Source organism: Dasypus novemcinctus, chromosome 31 (assembly GCF_030445035.2).
Source record: "Dasypus novemcinctus isolate mDasNov1 chromosome 31, mDasNov1.1.hap2, whole genome shotgun sequence".
Classification (NCBI taxonomy): domain Eukaryota; kingdom Metazoa; phylum Chordata; class Mammalia; order Cingulata; family Dasypodidae; genus Dasypus; species Dasypus novemcinctus.
In genome coordinates this window covers 30,671,118-30,691,355 of record NC_080703.1, presented here as the reverse complement: position 1 = coordinate 30,691,355, position 20,238 = coordinate 30,671,118, and the positions used below count along the sequence as shown (strand labels likewise).

At 40.4% G+C, this 20,238-nt stretch overlaps 1 protein-coding gene and 1 non-coding gene across 15 annotated transcripts in view; both read right to left on the bottom strand.

Annotated features, from left to right (window-relative positions):
- The window catches only part of NEK10 (NIMA related kinase 10), a 269,323-nt gene that overhangs the window by 66,588 nt on the left and 182,497 nt on the right, over positions 1 to 20,238 (bottom strand). For 13 of the 14 annotated variants that reach the window (XM_058290740.2, XM_071212866.1, XM_058290735.2 and 10 more), the window contains 3 exons: positions 7,461 to 7,644; positions 7,282 to 7,368; positions 5,760 to 5,814 (listed from right to left, as the gene is read on the bottom strand). In XM_058290740.2, the coding sequence (XP_058146723.1) occupies positions 5,760 to 5,814; positions 7,282 to 7,368; positions 7,461 to 7,644 (326 nt within the window). Of the gene's footprint in view, positions 1 to 2,517; positions 2,642 to 5,759; positions 5,815 to 7,281; positions 7,369 to 7,460; positions 7,645 to 20,238 lie in introns of those variants that run through there. The other variant, XM_071212871.1, reaches the window with a different exon arrangement.
- On the bottom strand, positions 34 to 140 carry LOC111759446 (U6 spliceosomal RNA). Its single transcript, XR_002793427.1, has one exon. It is a non-coding gene; the product is annotated as a U6 spliceosomal RNA (small nuclear RNA).

Sequence of the window (20,238 nt, the reverse complement as noted above, 5' to 3'; positions counted from 1 at the left end):
GGGGAAACCACATAATTGATAAGGTGTTTTGTTTTTAATATGAAATGCTTCACAAATTTGCATGTCATCCATACACAGAGTCCATGCTATTCTTCTCTGTAACATTTCAATTTTAGTATATATGCTGCCAAAGTGAGCATGATAAGGTTTTAATATTCAGAATATATAAAGAAATCCTGCAACTCAACAACTAAAGGACTTGAATAGACATTTCTCCAAAGAAGATATACAAAATGCCAAAAAGCACATGAAAAAAATGCTCAATATCATTAGCTATTAGGGAAATGCAAATCAAAATTACAAAGAGATACAATTTTACACCTATTAGAATGGCTACTCTTAAAAATATGGAAAACAATAATTGGAAAGGGTATGGAGAAACAGGAATACTCATTCATTTTGGTGAGAATGTAAAATGGTACAGCCACTGTGGAAAACAGTTTGGTGGTTCCTCAGAAATTTAAGATATAGTACTGCCATATGAGCTGGAAATCCCACTACTAGGTTTATATGCAAAAGAATTGAAAGCAGCGGCTTGAATAGATATTTGCCCAGCAATGCTCATAGAGGCATTATTCACAATGACTATAACGTGGAAATAATCCAAGTGCACAACAACAGATGAATGGATAAACAAAATGTGGTAAATGTATGCACTGGAATATTCAGATATAAAAAGGAATGAAGGTCTGATACTTGAGATAACGTGGATCAATCTTGAAGCTATTATGTTGTGTGAAATAAGCCAGACACAAAAGGGCAAATATTGTATGATCTTACTGATGTGAAATAATTAGAATAAGCAAACCATAGAATCCGAAGCTAAAATACAGGTCATCATGAGCTGAGGTGGGAGTAGGGAATGGAGAGTTAATACTTGTTGCTGAATTTCTGTTTGGGGTGATGGAAAAGTTTTGGTAACGGATCACGGGGATGGTAGCACAATATTGTAAATGTAATTAACACCATTGAGTTATATATTTGAATGTGGTTAGAAGGGGAAATTTTTGATTTTATATATACTACTAGAATAAAGATTATGTTTAAAAAACATAGGACTATATAAAACAAGCAGTGAACCCTGATATAACCTATGGACTATAGTTAGTAATACAATTATAACAATTGCAACAAAGGTATCACACTAATACAATGTGTTAATAACGTGGGGGAATGTGGGAACTATATTTTCTGCATGAATTTTCTGTAAGCTTACAATTTCTTTAATTAAAAATTACAAAGAAAAACAAAAACACACTACTCTAAGTGAGTGATCTTCTGTGAATGTTCATTGCTGGGAAATGTTGGTCAGTTGGAAGTTCTCCATGACCTACTATGATAATAAAAATGCTATGTTGACACCTCCAGGTTTCCCAGGAGACCTCTGGGAATGGCTGTGATATGGCATAACGGCAGGGAAGTTTTGGTGTCTGGAGATAAGGGGATGCCCATGAGTTTTGGAAAAAACTTTGGACTTCTGCTAAAGAGATGCCCATCTCTGCCTCTGTGGATTACTCCATTTCTAGAGACAGTGAAATGGGGCTCTCTTCACTGTCTTCCAGCACTTTTGATGACTTGAGGATGAAGAGCTGAGATGGGAGGTGGTGGAGTCTGGGGGAGAAGGAGCCCAAAGGAAGCACTGGCTGGCTTCATGTGACTTCTGCTAAATAGTTCACAGAAGGCACATGGATTTTTCGAGTTGGAGATTGGTTTCCTCTTGTCCTTGCTATTAACTATATTCCTGAAAGAACTGTTTCATCATCTGATGACAGCATTTGATGAAAACTGAAATTCGTCTTCCAGTTTTAACATAGGTTTTCTTTCTCCAGCCTTGAGACTTTAATACTTCCCTGAGGAGGCAGGAGCTAGCTGCCCTTCCTAGTTTAATTTATTCATTTTCTACCCATTTACTCATTTGCCCAGCAAGTCTACTTATCCAAGAAAGTCTATCCCAAGTTATTAGGTACTTGGTTCTTCAGGAGGCAACCATCATAAATCTGGCTTTGATACCTGGGGTGAGTAAAGTTGAAAATGTATTCTTAGGCTTTCTTCTCTCTGTACTATTTCTCCAGGGTCAAGCATAAATCTTAGCTCTGGGAGCTGTGCCCAGACCAGGTGTCTGCTTTCCTATGGCTCTTTCTCATTGGAATCAACTCTCTTGTTTTAAAAGCCAGGAAGGGTCCCCTAGGGGAGAGCTGCCCAGGGTCTCACTATAATTGTTATACCATTTCAGAAATAGAGTAGCAAAACAAAACCAAAAACAAAACTCTACAGTTTTCAATTTACTTTTATTCTCTAATATAGCTTTGCTATCTTCTTTTATATTCTAACTTCCCCTGTACCTTCTAAATATTTTGCAGAATGTGTTCACATTTACATTAATAAACCAAAAGACCTAGGAAAAATCCAAAACAAATTAGATTGCAAATAACTTCAGTTTTCTTTAATGTCTTTTAAAGGATTATAAATACATTTTAGAGTTGTCTGCTTTTAATTCATGGAAGCCCTGGGGATTACCTGGAAGGAAGTCAAAAAGTTATTAGTTTTCCCTCCTTTTATTTGGCATGAATCGTAGATTGTCTTGTCTCTTTTATTTTCTTCTTAAGTCTATGTCCTTGTCTTCCAAGTACAGTGTGAGTTCCTTGAGAGAAAGGAGCTTGTTTCAAACCAGCCTGTGTTTCCTGACGGTCTGTCACAGCGTACCACATACACGGCACAGCTTCGCAAATGTTATTTTAGGTCAGGTCCTATTCTCCCTTGGACCCACCTTCCAGAGCATGAAACTCAGCCGTTTTCCAGCTGTTGACTTAGTTGCTAACAAAAAGCCAAAGTTTGCTCTGTAATATCCCTGTTTCAATGAGCTTCAGATTGAATTTCCCCTTTCTGCTATTCTAATTTTCCCAATTAAAAAAAAAATGTTTATTTAGTGACTAGTTTTTAAAAAGCATTTCAAGCTCTAAAATAAATAGTACATGTTTCTTTTATTTTTAAAGAGTTAAGCATAAACAAATTCTCGCTCAATGAAACAATTTTCCAAGAATCCTTTAGGAAAAAGAGAAGAATTATTTGTAATTATAGCTAAGATTCCTAAGTTCGTCTCATTGGAAATTTTTCTTTTAATATACAATTCTCTTAAATTGAGGTGTACACCCAGAGTCATAATTTATGAAATTATATACTGAATACTTACTTTGTACCTTTCCTTATATTTATGAAATTATGTACTGAATAATACTTTCGTACCTTTTATATATATTTAAGCAACTTTATATCAATGAATAAAACATCCAGTAATAGAAAAAGTCTTCTGATGATGTTCTTAAAAATATAGACAATTAGAAACCTTAAAAGGAAAATAGTTCTATTCCAAAGTGCACTTGTTAATTATTTGGGGGAAGAACACAAGGGACATTTTTCTATGGAAGTACTTTTCCAGGGAGTAGACATATTTCCAGACCAGTTCAGAAAAGTCTACTGAACTCATGATGTGGTTAAAGTCGAAGTTAGGAAGCCGGAGATGAAGAAGACACAGCCACTCCATGGGCCCAAGCATCCAGAACGCCACTCCACAGGAAGGCAGAAAGCTGCCACCCCACCCTCTCAGAAACCAACTCCACAGCAAGGCAGAAAGCTGCCACCCTGCCCTCTCACTTGCTGGAGCTAGAGCTCCCCAGTCCAGGCTCCTACTTGTGGCTTCCTTCCTTGTCTACAGAAAGTGGAGGCAGAGGTGGTGTGTTAGGTGGGAAGCCGTCATGGGAATTCAGAAGGTGGGGAATGGCGGGGACCAGCACCAGTCACTGCCATTGCCCATGTTGGTTCTCCTCCCCCTCCTCTTGACCAAGGATTCCCTGCAGTGTGGCTCACTAAAGAACATCATGGGGTCTCAAAGGTTCTCCCTGATGACTGTCTGGTAGATAATGCACTCCACTAGGGTTTCCTTGGGTTTTGCTACCAACAACAAAGGAAAAGAGGGAGCTAAAAGGTTCCATCCAGAGAGCAGAGGTGGCTCAAGCCATTGGGCACCTCCCTCCCATGTGGGAGGTCCCGGGTTTGGTTCCCAGTGTCTCCTAAAAAGAAGTTAAGCACACAACCAACAGACATAGAGAGCAGACAGCAAGAGCAAACAAGGGGGTGGGGAATAAATAAATAAATCTTAAAAAAATAAAAGGCTCTACCCAATGCCTCCCTGACCCTCACTTTAAGAAGATAAAGTTATCAGTGATGTTCTATCTTTTCTAAACCAAAAATAATTTGTCTACATGAAATTTTCTTCACCCATCCCATTGATCCTCTCAGGATTTTGCTGGACAGGTTCTTTATTCCTATATTCATTTAAATCATGCTCTTCCCAGTACCCTAAAACCCAGGTGTGAACAGTGGTTCCTTTAGGCTGACCAGCCTCTGTTGCTGTTCCCCTCTGCAGGGGGCACCTTGTCAGCTTGCAGGGACTGTCCATCAAGGAGCTAAGCTCTCCACACAGCAGCTAAGAGGGGCCCTAATCCAACCATGTCAATCTTACTCTATCTCCTAGGACTTTGAGTCCCAAGAAAGATAGCACAATGATGGGAAAAACAGGATGGGAGCTCATTCACCCAGCATCACTGCCTCTTCAAGTCGGCCCTTAGTGCCTAGTCCCCAGACCTCAGGGGCTGCCCTGGCTCCTATCCTTTCCTAGGGTTGATGTTTTGGGTTCTTAATGATGTGAGCCACCCGAAGCCTTTTAAGAAATCCCTCTTTGCTTGTGTCAAGAGTCAGATTCTTTTGCTTGCATCCAACAAGCCCTAACTGACATAATAGCTTAATTTTATCTTCATCTCCCTTTCCCCAGACTCAGAGAAAAGGCTATCCCTTCATCTTCCCCAGGCCCACTCCTCTAGCTCCAGGTTCCTTTGGGACTATAAACCAACAATGATCTCTCAGGTCCAAACATCCTGAAGTTGCCCTGAATTCTAGAAGGACTTTTGCCTTCAGACATTCCCTGCCAGCTACTGTTGACTCACTCCTCATTTTCATGCTTTGTCTTTACTTGCTCCTCAAATTCAACTCCATGATTTCTAAGACCACCACAAGCAGGCTTCTTCTCCCATCAGCCCCTGCCAAATGTCACTGACACTGTTCTCACCAGAGTCACTAAGGACTTCCAAAAGGCCAAATCTGTAGCTTCTTTTCATTCCTCACTCGCAGGGACAAGTGCTGCAGGAACTGCTACTTGCCTGAAAATAACAATTTCTCATTCCTTTTAGATAGAATCCCCCAAACATATTCCATCTTCCCATGTAGCCAGGTGTGGTCATGTGACTAAGTTCTGGCCAAGGGTTAAGTGAGTAGAGTGACGAGCAAAACATCTGGGTCATGCCCTTAAAAGGAAGGAGTGTGCCTTCCATTCCCCCTTTCTGCCTCCTGATGCTGGGATGTGGATGTGACCTGGTGAGGCTCAATGGAGAGAAGACCAACCCTCGATTGTGAAGGAGCATTGGTGGAAGGAGCCGGGGTCCCAGAGGAACTCGTGGGGCACAATTGCTAACGACTTGCCGAAGGCCCCAAAGTAGAAAGAAGCAAAGCTAGACTAAAATCCAGGTCCATGCTTAGTACCCTTTCCCATACGCACTTGGTAAGCTGTAATTGATTCTGGGAGGGTGGGCTCTAATAGCCTGTTCACATGTGCCCACAGTAACATCACGCTACAGTTTTTAAATTAGTTACCAATAACTACATCTGCAAAGGCTACAAATATTTCTAGGAGCTCGATTTGTACATACCTTGTTTGGGATTGTCTTTCTCCCCCTGAAGCACTAAAACTTCTCTTTAGAATGCCTAAAACAAGAAAATAAAAATAAATAACTACAATTTTCCTCTGCAAATCTTTTTTTTTTTTTCCCAAAACAAACCAAACAATAGTGTGCTTTTGTTATCTGAGCAAATTTATATACTAGAAAGACTGTCTTGGTATATGAAAACATCAGCTGAAATGTAATATTACAAATTGCTATTTATTTGACAGCTTTGTTTAAGGGTTTTTCCCAAAGAAAAGGTGCTAAACAAAGGAGCTCAGTTATTAATAGCTATCAAAGCATACTAAAATACCTACGTCATAATCATCCCAGAGCCCTTGCCAAGACAGCTGCAAGTCAGTGCATGCAAATTTAAGGGACCAGCTTCTCCTTCCCCACCGATCCCCACCCAATTCTGTTACCAGGGAAATACAAAATAGTCTAATGAACGTCTTCTGGAATTTGCTGTGTATGTTCATGTGCATGAATGTTTTTCCTATATAATAGTCATGTTTTCCCAAGGACAAACCAAGACACTTTATCTGGCAGGAAATAATTTACAGGGAAAATAGAATAGAGCATTAGAAACTGGGGCTGTGCCAGAAAAATCTGGAACATCTAGTCACGTTTTGATGGACTGATTAAGTTTGGAATGGGACAAAAAAAAAAGTAGCTAAATCTTCAGGGTTACTTTGATCCTTAGAAAGAGTATTTTAAACCTTCTTTTATGAGGTTTTCATAATTTAATCATTGGGGAGAAGGAATTATTTATACTTAATTTATTTTAAAGTATTTCTATCTACCCTTTTTAATATTCCATCAATTTGCTCTTTTAAAAAAGTTATTTTCATTTTCTATTTTAACTTCTCTTTCCTTTCAGTTTCAGATTTGTTGAGTGTATCTCATACTATGCATTCCTTATAATATTTACATTTTATCTAAACATATCTTTTTCTTTTCTTTCCTATACCCCAGTGTGACTATTTTCTTTACTGTTTTAAATAAAGGGCTAGGATTGACGTATAGACTGAATTTGTATGTTATATTTTTTCATGTTTTTTAATCATTAATTTTTATTTGTAAGACTTAAATATAATACATCCCTTTGCATTATACAGATAAAATTACACAAAAACCAGCCTGCACCAAAACTAATTTCTTCTCTGGCCTCCTTAAACCTCTAATCAAACTCATAAATGGTCACTTCCATTATTCCTGTGGTTAGTTAGGCTGTTTTCAAATTAGTTATTTAAATTCCCCAGTTAGACTCCACATTTGCTGGTAGAAATAATGCAACAACTCATTTCACAGCTGAGGCCATGGAAAGCCACAATGTCCTTTGTTCTTTGGCTTCTGTCAGAATGACAGACACACCTTTCTTAATTAGCACTGCACCTGAGAAACAAACCACTGGGCTGTATATATAGTGACATTTCCTTGATTTAACTCTGATTCCCAAACTACTGTCTGCTGGACTGCTATGAAAGGCCAACTGGGAAAGAACGCTTACTGAATGTAGACTCTTTCAAAGGGCTTGAACTGGAGCTGCTGGAGTTATCCGAAATGTCCAATTCGTCATCTAGCTCTGAATATATATCTGTACATTAAAAATGAAATAAAAAGCAAATGAACCTTGAGACAGAAAGGAGTCAGGAATGAATTCATTCTGATATCTTTTCACCAGACTACCTTTATCGATGTTTTCCAGGTTGAAGTTATCATCTGATAAGATTTCATCACAGGCTCTGTCTTCATCCTTTCCACAGGGGGCCTGGAAGCCATCGGGCGGCAAGTCTGCACTTTCAGAAAGTTCACTTTTCAGACTGGCTGCTCCGCTGCTGCTGCTACTCAAGCTGACCTTCTCAAAGGTTTCCTGGAAAGAGAAACAGCCTCTAAGAGTCTCTCGCTTTCCTTCCTTCTACAGGACCCACAGCTTTCAAGAACATATATTAAAATGCTTCAAATATCATTACAAGTACTTTATGCAGGAGTAGCATCAGTAATTCTACCTATATACCTATTCATGGAATCCATACAGTTCACGCCTACCAAAAAAAGTAGGTCTGCATGCTACTGTTGGACAAAAAAAGAATGAATCCATCAGGTGTGCTCAGTAACAAAGGCCCATACACGCTGGTGAAAACAAAACAAAACAAACTCTACCACTAAGGGGTATGTATCCATTAAGCAGAAATTTCTTTCCTTTAAATTATTTTTAAAATATTTGCTATTGAGTCTTTTTAGCACCGTCGTGGTTAAGTAAGGCTTATTTTCTTCAGAACGCAAGAGAAATTCATGGTAGAGGAAGCCAGGACATGGCCAGAGAGGTGACACCCCTGGAAGAGGAGCTGCAGTGAAGGGACTCTCAAACCACTGAGGATTCCACCCCTGTCTGCCTAAACAACCCCTGCAGAACTAGCCACAGGCTGCTTCTGGGCCCTCCGAACCTTCTCTGAGTACTTCAATTCTGAGAACACCCTAAGCCATCAACCTGGCCTTGAGAGTCCACATTTCCCTAGGTGGGTATTTTTAGAAACTGGAAAAGTATGTCTGAAGGTTAAATACTAATAAAGCAAAAAATAGCAGCCACAAAAAATTAATCCCACTGAAAGCTGGAAGCTTTGATTTTTCTAAGAAAAAGAAAGCTGGGAAGGAACTACTACATACAGCTCAGCAGAAAAGTACCCTTTCTTTCTTTTTTTTAGATTTATTTTATTCATTTTTTATTTATTTCTTTCCCCTTCCTCTCCCCATTGTCTGCTTTCTCTGTGTCCATTCGCTGTGTGTTCTTCTGTGTCTGCTTGTATTCTTGTCAGTGGCACCGGGAATCTGTCTCTTTTTTCTGTTGCGTCATCTTGCTGCGTCAGCTCTCCACGTGTGTGGCGCCACTCCTGGGCAGGCTGCACTTTTTTCACACTGGGCGGCTCTCCTTGTGGGGTGCACTCCTTGCGTGTGGGGCTCCCCTACGTGGGGGACACCCCTGAGTGGCAGGGCACTCCTTGCGTGCATCAGCGCTGCGCATGGGCCAGCTCCACATGGGTCAGGAGGCCCTGGGTTTGAACCCTGGCTCTCCCATGTGGTAGGCGGACGCTCTATCGGTTGAGCCAAATCTGCTTCCCTTTCTTTCTTGACTGAGGTAATTTTTGGTACCTCAGATACGTGTTCATTGTGTGGGAGAGTTTGTGGCAAGTATAAAGAACTTTCTTAGAAGGTGGGGCTAAACAAGCGCTGACAAACCTATGATATTGACCAGGGAGATAAAAAGACCAAGAAAGGCTGTGAAAGAGGAAAGGATAATAGCTGGAAAGTGTAAGAGGAAAACAAAGCCAGTATTTTCTTGAAGGGGAAAGAATCCTACTCATGAATTGTCTTAGGCATTATTTAATTACAAGTCGGCTAGCCTGTCTTGCCTGAAAGTTTCCAGTGATGATGAATGGACAGACATGTTCATGTATTTTATGCATTTAGTTTTTCAAGTACTTTTTCCTGCAATTAAAGTGATATCCACAGCTTCAAGGGGCATGTTCCTTAACATTCTGTGGTGGTAGAATTTGCAGATGAAGACCTAAAATCTGTAGGGGACTGAAATCAGGAGTAAAGCTCTGAAACTGTCATGGGTTTATGTTCACTACACAAGGCAAACCATAAAAAAAGAATATCAAAGACATTTTATGCATCTTAAGTTAGAATAAATGCAAATTATATTGATTAAAATTAATAGTATTATTAAATATTAATTAGTATTAATATCAGTGTTAACATTTATGCTATAATAAAGTATATCAATACATAATGTATCATGCTCATGCTAATTAATATTAGTTATTAACATCAGTTAATGTAAGTACTAATATTATCAGTAGTATTAATTTCTGTTTATCTCTTTTTTCCTTAGAATTTTTTGTGTTCCTTTCCTCCAAGTTACATAAAATACTTGGAGATGCTCCTTGCTTCAGTGAAGATAATATGCAGCTGAAGGAGCACTTAAGTTTTCTGTCTAATTTTCCACCCAGTGTTCAAAATCTTATTGTGTTTACAAAGCAGACTTGTTAATTTATGTTCTTGGGTCCACCTCATCTGCTAAACTTGGACCCTGAAACAGGAAAAGCTTCAGATGCTGTTGGAGATTGAATCATGTCTCCCACTGAAGGCATGTTTAGGTTCCAACCCCTGGAGCTGTGAGTGTGGACTCATTTGTAAACAGGGTCTTTGAAGATGTAATTAATTAAGGTGTGCCCAAACTGACGTTGGGCATTGATCTGATATGGCTGAAGTCCTTATAAGGAAAGGAAATTGGACAAGAAATTAAAAAGCCACAGAAGAATTCAAAGCCAGCAGTATCCAGGAATAGAAAAACAAACACATAACCATGTGCATCGCCATGTGACAGAAAAGCCAAGGACCAAGGGTCCTGGCATCCAGCCCCAGAGCACCATGGTCTTCGCGAAGAGAGCATCACTTGCTGATGCCTCACATTTGGATGTCTCATCGCATCAAAACTATGAGCCAATTACTTCCCTCTGTTTAAGCCAACTCACTTCACGGTATTTGTTTCAGCAGCTGGGAAACTAAGACAGGTTCCCTTTACTTAACCAGTCAGCAGTGCTGAATGTACGCTTCTGAAAAAATTTTCCAGTGCCTAGAGCTAGTAAGAGGCTTCCAATGCTAGCCTCGGTTCTGGCCATGGCCAGCCCCTGCTAACAAACCCAGAATCAACTTCTAAGGCCCAAGAGTTTACTGCAAAACACACTCAACCTCCTCCATTCCGTACTTTTTTTTTTGTCCTCAAGCTAATGATCCATCGTCTTCTAATTCTGTTCAACTTTAGTAATTAGAAATGGGCATTTCAACTTCTGGGAAGATGGTGGACTAGAAAGACAAGGGACTCTCTTTTCCTCCAGAAAAATAGCTAGCGGATAGGCTGAAACAGCCTGGAAAAAGATATTCTAGGGCAAAGGATGGACACTGCCCAGAGGAGAAAGGGACAAGGGAATGGGCTGCTGTAGAAGGCTGGAAAACTGTCCCTGAGAAAGTTTGAATTACAAGGCTCTTAGCCTCCAGGCAAGAAGCTCTGTCGCATTGATCCGAGGATTGCAACAAATATACTCAGACCAGGCACTGCACTGAGAGCTGTCAAAGACCACCATCTTCTGGCAGACCAAGGAAGTGCACATGAGAACATTAAAAATAAGTAAGAGAGGCTTTTTTCTGGCCTTTGGATCTTCCCTCCCCAAGGCCCTAGGAAGCCAGTTTACAACCAATTACTGAGCCCAGCGCTCTGTTTTGAGCAACTAGCAGGGACAATCCTAGCAATCCAGGTCAAGCCAAGAATCAAAAAGCAGTGGTAACACACAGCTCCCACTACTAAATCCCTACAAAAGTGAAAGAAATTGAGCATCTGAGTAAACTACATCCTAATCAGATGCCTAGACATCAGCAAAAAATTACAAGCCATACTAAGAATACAGAAGATATGGCCCAAGAAAAGGAATATATCAAAGTCCCAGAAGAGATGCAGAATTTGAGAGAACTAATCAGTGAGATGCGCACAAATTCCCAAAATCAAAATAAGGAATTGAAAGACAATATGATTAAAGAGATCAATGACATCAAGAAAACATTGACCACTTCCGGCAAGATGGGGGCTGAGTGAGCTTGCCTTGCCGTCTCTCCTGGGAAGAGGCAGCTGGGCACCGCTGGAGGTTCTCCGGGACCAGGCTTTTTCAGGATTTTTTTAGGGCAGGAAGTGTCTGGACATCGATTTGGTGGGAAGGTAACGGAAAGGACTGGTCTATAAGATATAATTTGGGACTTTTCAGGAGGGGGAGGCAAGATGGCGGCTGAGTGAACTTCCCGGTTACTAGCTCCTGGGGGGAATCGGCTGGGAGGCGTCGGAGACTCTTTGGGACCGGCTGTTTCGGGATTTTTCCTGGTCCGGAGGTGTCTGGACATCGATTTGGAGGGAAGGTAACAGAGAGGATCCATCTGTGAAATATACACGGAGATCCCAGCTACGTGTAGAGGACTCCCTCCTTGGGTAGGCGGAGCCGAGGCAGCTAACACCACGGCGGGTGGCGGGCGGGAGAGCCGAGCCGCGCTGCGCCGCGGCGGCGGGCGGTGGGCGGGGAAGCCGAGTCCGGCCGAGCCCGGCTGAGCCGCAGCGGGCGGGGGGGCCGAGCCCAGCCACGCCGCGCCGGGCAGGAAAGCCGAGCTCAACCGAGCCGCGGCGGGCTGCGGGCGGGGGACCGGAGCCCAGCTGAGCCCAGCCGAGCCTGGCGGCGGGGTTTCTGTTCTTTGTTTTTTTTTTTTTAATTTTTTTTTTTTGTTGTTGTTGTTGTTCTTGTTGTTTTTTTTTTTTTCAATCCTCTCTTTCTTGTCCCCAATATTCTTCTTATACTAGTTTACCTTAACAATACAATAGGTCCTACAGGAAATACCTCACATTTGCTGGGTCTCCTCACCCTCCACTGCCTCATTTCTCTGTGAATAGATTTAGCCTATCTACACTATCCCCTTTCCCCTACAACTTGATATCCTTCACCATCTGCTATCTCTCCTATATTCCATCACCCTTTCTTTGATCCACAAAGTGTCTAACTCTTAATTTCTAATACCTTTGTTTAGTTTTCCATCTGGTATTCGTCCCTGAAACTATTACCTTTCTTTTCTCTTTCCCTCTCTCACGAAAACAATAGCCTCTTAGTACGTACCACATTCCTCCCATATTCAGTCGTCTACCTCATTATAGGTACTTTCCTACTACTATAACTCTACACAATTTACATGATCTAACCTCCGTCCTCCCAGAACTCATATTGTTGCTTTGTAAACATATATCACCAATACTACTTCACACTTTTTCCTTCCTTACACAATTGACTTTCCCCAGCACTAATACTTTCCTTTAAAGTGAGCTTAACTAGCAATAAGAAATTGGAATAAGAAGAACAAAGTGACAAAGAGAAGATATAACACTTACGCAAAAACAACAGCTAATTAATCTCCAAGACTAGACAAAGAAGCTAAGGAACTGATTAAACCCATCAAGAAAAAATGCTGACAAGACAGCAACAAAAATCTACAAACCAAACCAGTAATCAGGAAAACATGGCTGAATCCAATCAACAAACTGAAAATCAGGAAGGGGGGCAGGACTTCGCACAAGCAATGAAAGATCTCAGAACATTTATCACCGACAAATTTGATGAAGTAATGAAAGAGGTTAACAGCGTGAAGACAACACTTGAAGGGGAAATTGCAGACATGCGCAAAAAAATAACAGATATGATGGAAATGAACACCACAATTCAAGAAATCAAAAATACACTTGCAGCAAATACCAGCAGACTAGAAGAGGCAGGGCAGAGAATTAGTGATGTGGAAGACAGTGCATTGGAAATCAAACAGATAGTAGAAGTGGTCAATAAAAAGGTAGAAAAAATCCAGATAGGACTTAGGGACCTGAATGATAACGCAAAACGCTCAAACATACGTATTATAGGCATTCCAGAAGGAGAAGAGAAGGGAAAGGGGTCAGAAGGAGTGTTGCAGGAAATAATGAATGAAAACTTCCCAAATCTACTGAAAGAGACAGATGTACATATCCAAGAAGCACAGCGCACTCCACTGGTCATAAACCCCAACAGGCCCACCCCAAGACATATACTTGTCAAATTATCCAATGCTCAAGACAAAGAAAAAATTCTAAAAGCAGCAAGAGAAAAGAAAACCATCACATACAAGGGAAACTCCATAAGATTAAGTGCTGATTTCTCATCTGAAACGATGGAGGCAAGAAGGCAGTGGTATGATATAGTCAAGGTACTAAAGGAAAAAAATCTCCAACCAAGAATACTCTATCCAGCTAAACTAGCATTCAAAAATGATGGAGAGTTCAAAATATTCACAGATAAACAGAAACTGAAAGAGTATATCAACAAGAAACCTCCCCTTCAAGAAATTCTTAAGGGAATTCTGCAGGAAGAAAGGAAAAAACAGGACAGTCAGAGATGGAGGAGAGTGTAAAAGCAACAAGAAAGACAAAAATAGAAGGGGAAAATAAAATAATACAAAATATAACAAACACAAATCCAACCAAAATATGGCTACTATAAATAACTCTCTAAACGTAATAACACTGAATGTCAACGGATTAAACTCACCTATCAAAAGATTCAGACTGGGACACTGGATAAGGAAATACGACCCATCTATATGCTGCCTACAAGAGACACATCTTAGACCCAGAGACTCATGGAGGTTGAAAGTGAATGGCTGGAAAACAATCATACAAGCAAACAACAACCAAAAAAAGGCAGGAGTAGCTATATTAATATCAGACAAAATAGACTTTAAATGCGAAACAATTGTGAGAGACAAAGAAGGATACTATATTTTAGTGAAAGGGACAATTTGTCAAGAAGATCAAACAATCATAAATATTTATGCTCCTAACAAGGGCGCCTCTAAATATGTGAGGCAAACGCTGGAAAACCTAAGTGAAAGAATAGATGCATCTACAATTATAGTGGGGGATTTTAATACACCACTATCAACTCTGGACAGAACATATCAAAAGAGAATCACTAAAGAAACAAAACATTTGAACAGTATATAAGAAGAGCTGGATCTAATAGACATATATAGATCATTACACCCAAACACAGCAGGATATACATTTTTCTCAAGCGCACATGGAACATTCTCCAAGATTGACCATATGCTAGGCCACAAAGAAAGGCTTAATGAATTCAGAAAGATCGAAATCATACAAAACAATATCTCTGACCACAGTGGAGTCAAGCTGGAAATTTGCAAGGGACAGAGACCCAGACTTCACACGACAATTTGGAAATTAAACAGCACACTCTTAGAAAAACAGTGGGTCAAAGAGGAACTCTCAAAAGAAATCAATGACTACCTTGAAACAAATGATAATGATAACACAACATACCAAAATTTATGGGATGCAGCAAAAGCGGTACTGAGAGGGAAATTTATAGCCATAAATTCATATATCAAAAAAGAAGAAAGAGCAGAAATTGAAGAATTAACTGCACATTTGAAGGAATTAGAAAAACAACAACAAAGTAACCCAACAGGAAGAAGAAGGAAGGAAATAACAAAGATAAGAGCAGAACTAAATGAAATAGAAAATAAGAAAGCACTTGAAAAAATAAACAAGACCAAGAGCTGGTTTTTTGAGAAGATCAACAAAATTGACAAACCTTTAGCGAGACTAACAAAGAAAAAAAGAGAAAAGATGCAAATACACAAAATAAGAAATGAGAAAGGTGATATCACCACTGACCCCACAGAAATAAAGACTATCATAAGAGGATACTTTGAAAAACTATATTCCAACAAAAATGACAATTTAGAGGAAATGGACAAATTCCTAGAAATACATAAGCAGCCCATACTGACGAAAGAAGAAATTGATGATCTTAACAAACCAATCACAAGCAAAGAGATAGAATCAGTCATTAAAAATCTCCCAACTAAGAAGAGCCCAGGGCCAGACGGCTTCACAGGTGAATTCTACAAAACATTCCGGAAAGAACTAACACCAATCCTGTTGAAACTATTCCAAAAAATCGAAACAGAAGGAACACTGCCGAATTCCTTCTATGATGCCAACATTACCCTAGTACCAAAGCCAAACAAAGACACCACAAGAAAGGAAAATTACAGACCAATTTCTCTAATGAACCTAGACGCAAAAATACTTAACAAAATACTTGCTAATCGTATTCAACAACACATTAAACGAATTATACACCATGACCAAGTGGGATTTATTCCAGGTATGCAAGGATGGTTCAACATAAGAAAATCAATCAACGTAATACACCATATAAACAGATTGAGAGAAAAAAACCACATGATTATATCTATAGATGCAGAAAAGGCATTTGACAAAATACAGCACCCCTTCCTGATAAAAACACTCCAAAAGATCGGAATACAAGGAAACTTTTTGAACATGATAAAGAGTATATATGAAAAACCTAAAGCCAACATTGTTTACAATGGCGAAGTCCTGAAATCCTTCCCTCTAAAATCAGGAACAAGACAAGGATGCCCATTGTCTCCGCTCCTATTTAACATTGTCTTGGAAGTACTGGCTCGAGCACTGAGACAAGAACCAGATATAAAAGGCATTCGAATTGGAAAGGAAGAAGTCAAAATTTCATTATTTGCAGATGACATGATCCTATATATAGAAAACCCTGAGAAATCTTCAACAAAGCTCCTAGAACTCATAAATGAGTTTAGCAAAGTCGCAGGTTATAAGATCAATGCGCAAAAATCAGTAGCATTTCTATAAACCAATAATGAGCAAGATCAGGAGGAAATCAAGAAACAAATACCATTCACAATAGTAAATAAAAAAATCAAATACTTAGGAATAAATTTAACTAAAGAGGTAAAAAACTTATACATCAAGAACTATACAAGATTGTTCAAGGAAATCAAAGAAGACCTAAATAAATGGAAGAATATTCCCTGTTCATGGATAGGAAGACTGAATATTATTAAGATGTCTATCCTACCAAAACTGATCTACACATTCAATGCAATCCCAATAAAAATCAACACAGCCTTCTTTAAGGAACTAGAAAAACTAACTATGAAATTTATTTGGAATAAAAAGAGGCCCCGAATAGCCAAAGACATATTGAAAAAGAAAAACGAAATAGGAGGAATCACACTTCCTGACTTCAAAACATACTACAAAGCTACAGTAGTGAAAACAGCATGGTACTGGCATAAGGAGAGACACACAGACCAATGGAATCAAATTGAAAGTTCAGATATAGAACCTCATGTATATAGCCATATAATATTCGATAAAGCCACCAAACCCTCTCAACTGGGAGAGAATGGCCTATTCAACAAATGGTGCCTGGAGAACTGGATAGCCATATGTAGAAGAATGAAAGAGGATTACCATCTCACACCTTATACAAAGATCAACTCTAGATGGATCAAAGACCTAAATATAAGAGCCAAGACTATAAAGACCTTAGAAAGCAGTGTAGGGAAACATCTACAGGACCTTGTAATAGGAAATGGCTTCATGAATATCACACCAAAAGCACGAGCAGCAAAAGAACAAATAGATAAATGGGACTACCTCAAAATTAAAGCCTTCTGCACCTCAAAGGAGTTTGTCAAGAAAGTAAAAAGGGAACCCACACAATGGGAGAAAATATTTGGCAACCATATATCTGATAAGAGACTTATAACTTGCATATATAAAGAACTCATATATCTCGAAAACAAAAAGATAAACAACCCATTTAAAAAATGGGAAAAATATTTAAACAGACACTTCTCCAAAGAAGAAATACAAATGGCTAAAAAGCACATGAAAAAATGCTCCAAATCCCTAGCTATCAGGGAAATGCAAATCAAAACTACAATGAGATACCATCTTACTCCCATAAGATTGGCAGCCATGAAAAAAACAGTAGAATACAAATGCTGGAGAGGATGTGAAGAAAGGGGAACACTCATCCATTGCTGGTGGGAATGCAGAAGGGTCCAACCATTCTGGAGGACAGTTTGGCAGTTTCTCAAAAAATTATCCATAGAATTGCCATATGACCCAGCAATACCACTGCTGGGTATATACCCATCAGATCTGAAAACAAGGACACAAACCGATGTATGTACACCAATGTTCATAGCAGCATTGTTCACCATCGCCAAAAGTTGGAATCAATCCAAAAGCCCATCAACAGATGAGTGGATCAATAAAATGTGGTATATACACACAATGGAATACTACTCAGCTGTAAGAACCAATACACTACAATCGCACGTGATAACATGGATGAACCTTGAGAATCTTATGTTAAGTGAAGCAACCCAGGCATTGAAGGACAAATACTATATAACCTCAATGATATGAAATAAGCTAACTGCCTCAGAGAGCTAGAGTCTGGAAAAGTGGCTTACTGGAAATCGGGGGGTGGAGGAAGGATGTGAGTTAATGTCTGTAGGGGTGGAATCTGTGATGAGCTCGGGGTAAGTATGAGCACAAAGAAGGGACAAAATGGGGGCAAGGGGTTACCTTCGGGTGGGGTTTTCTGGGTTTGAGGGGGGCTGGGGATGGGAAGAGGGGTAATATGGTCCAAGAAATAGGTGGGAGGGAGGGGCAACATACAAACATGGGAGAGTGCCAGAAGTTCATTGAGAACTAAATGTTGAGTAAAACGTATCAAAGTATAAATAGGAGGGTCACCTGGTTAGGACGCTCAGGGGGTATGGTCTGATGCGGGATGGACTCCAGAGGGAATAGCTGAAGGCTCATTTTGCCAAGGTGGGTTCTCCCATTGGGTGGGGTGGACCCATATCCTGGGGAAGACTAATGCCGTCGAATAGAGAGAACTGTATCTCTCGTGAGAAAGGACGGCTCCCAGGGCATTAGATTGGCAGGCGTTGTGGGCCCTAAGGGGAGGGGAAAATGGACGTGCAATGGATAGAACAAAGGTAAATAAGGGGGCAAAAGAGGAGTTATGTGAGAGTACACGAGGATGAATATAAAACAGCTAATATTACACCAAAAACATATAGGGGACGACAGACTAATAATGAAAACCATAAGACAAAACATAGGATAACTAAAAAATTTAGAAAACTGTACAACCTAAAGTATGGACCACATAGTAAGCACAAATGTTACCTTGTTTGAAAACTATAGTTTCGGAATCTGTACATCAGTTTCAGGAAATATGATATGAATAAGTTAAAAGATTATTGCTGTGGAAGGGAAAAGGTTTTATGGTGGATCTGGGGAAATACTGTATATTGTATATATGAATTTTGGTGATCTAAGACTCTTCTGAAGCTGACATTATGTTGGGATTCACTTTACGGGAAGTTTTGGATCACAGAGTGGTTCAACAATGGCAGTGGAGGAATACTGATATGGGATGTTATTGACAGGATATATATGGTTGACAGGGAGTTATACAGGGCATATGCCCAGGGTATATGGTAATGTCTATATATACTCATAGTGGAAACAATTAAAAACAACAGCTGGGGGGGTACTGGGCTCCTGGCCGGGGGGTCACTGTTGTGGGCCCTGGGAGAGCAGCGGCAATCCTCCAGGTGCAACGGCAAGAACCAGGAAGGAAGGAGGACCCAACAGTGGGCTCTTGATACTAATGGCTACACTTTTGAGCCTATGCACCTGCAATAAGAACAAGGCCTAGAGTAGCATTGTGCCTGGGGGTTTCCTCCTGACAGCCTTCATGTTACTCAAATGTGGCCACTCTCACAGCCAAACTCAGCGTGTAGATGTGATGCATTCCCCCCAGCGTGGGACACGACACCCGGGGATGAGCCTCCCTGGCACCGAGGGATCACTACCACATACCAGCTGAAGAAGCAACTAGAAAATGACCTTGAATTAAAGATTCAATGCGGAACAGCAGAATATACCTGTCTACATATAATAACATGACTTCGGGAAGCGGTTTGACCTAATGTAAGGGGGAAATGGAAAGGAGAAATGAGATTATAAGGCTGTGAGTCTCTAAAAAAGAGTCTGGAGGTTGTCAGAACGAATACCCCTATGTACAACTGAACAGAGTCTAAGAGACAGATAAGGTAGATACAACCCCAGGTATTGGTTCTTTTGAGGGATAAAGAGACCCACGGGTTCTATGGTCATGGCAGAAGGGGTTCACTGCCATGACAGATGGCCCTTCTTTGGAGCTGGTGTTTCTGCGTGATGGAAATGGTCTCAGAGGGGATCTCTTTTCACAAGACTTGCATGCTACTTTATTGGAATTGTAGTTGGTGCTGAGTTTAAGATATATGTAGGGGATTTGAATCTCTGGACTGATAATATGACACCCAAGCCCAGAGCCTCAACAGACTTCAGCTCCTACACTTTGACTTATTGGACTTACTCCACTCAGCTAACATGGAGTTGAAGAAGGTCAACCACCACAACATGGAGCCTAGAGTGTCTACAACTAGAAGCGGGAAGAGTGCATCCAGTACCCATGTGGAATCTAAGCCCTCACTTGACATAGGTGTGCAATGGACACAACCAATCCAATGTCCACAGAGGAAATGTGAAATGGGTGTGGGAACGGTAGCCATGGGGGCTGCTGGGTGTGGGGAACGGGAGGAAGAGATGAGATGTGGAGGCGTTTTCGGGACGTGGAGTTGTCCTGGATAGTGCTTCACGGACAATTACGGGACACTGTAGATCCCCCCAGGGCCCACTGGATGGAACGTGAGAGAGTCTGGGCTATGATGTGGACCATTGACTGTGGGGTGCAGTGATGCTCAGAGATGAACTTACCAGGTGCAATGGATGTATCACGATGATGGGAGAGAGTGTTGCTGTGGGGGGAGTGGGGGGCGGGGGCGGTGGGGTTGAATGGGACCTCATATATTTTTTTTAATGTAATTAAAAAATAATAATAATAAATAAATA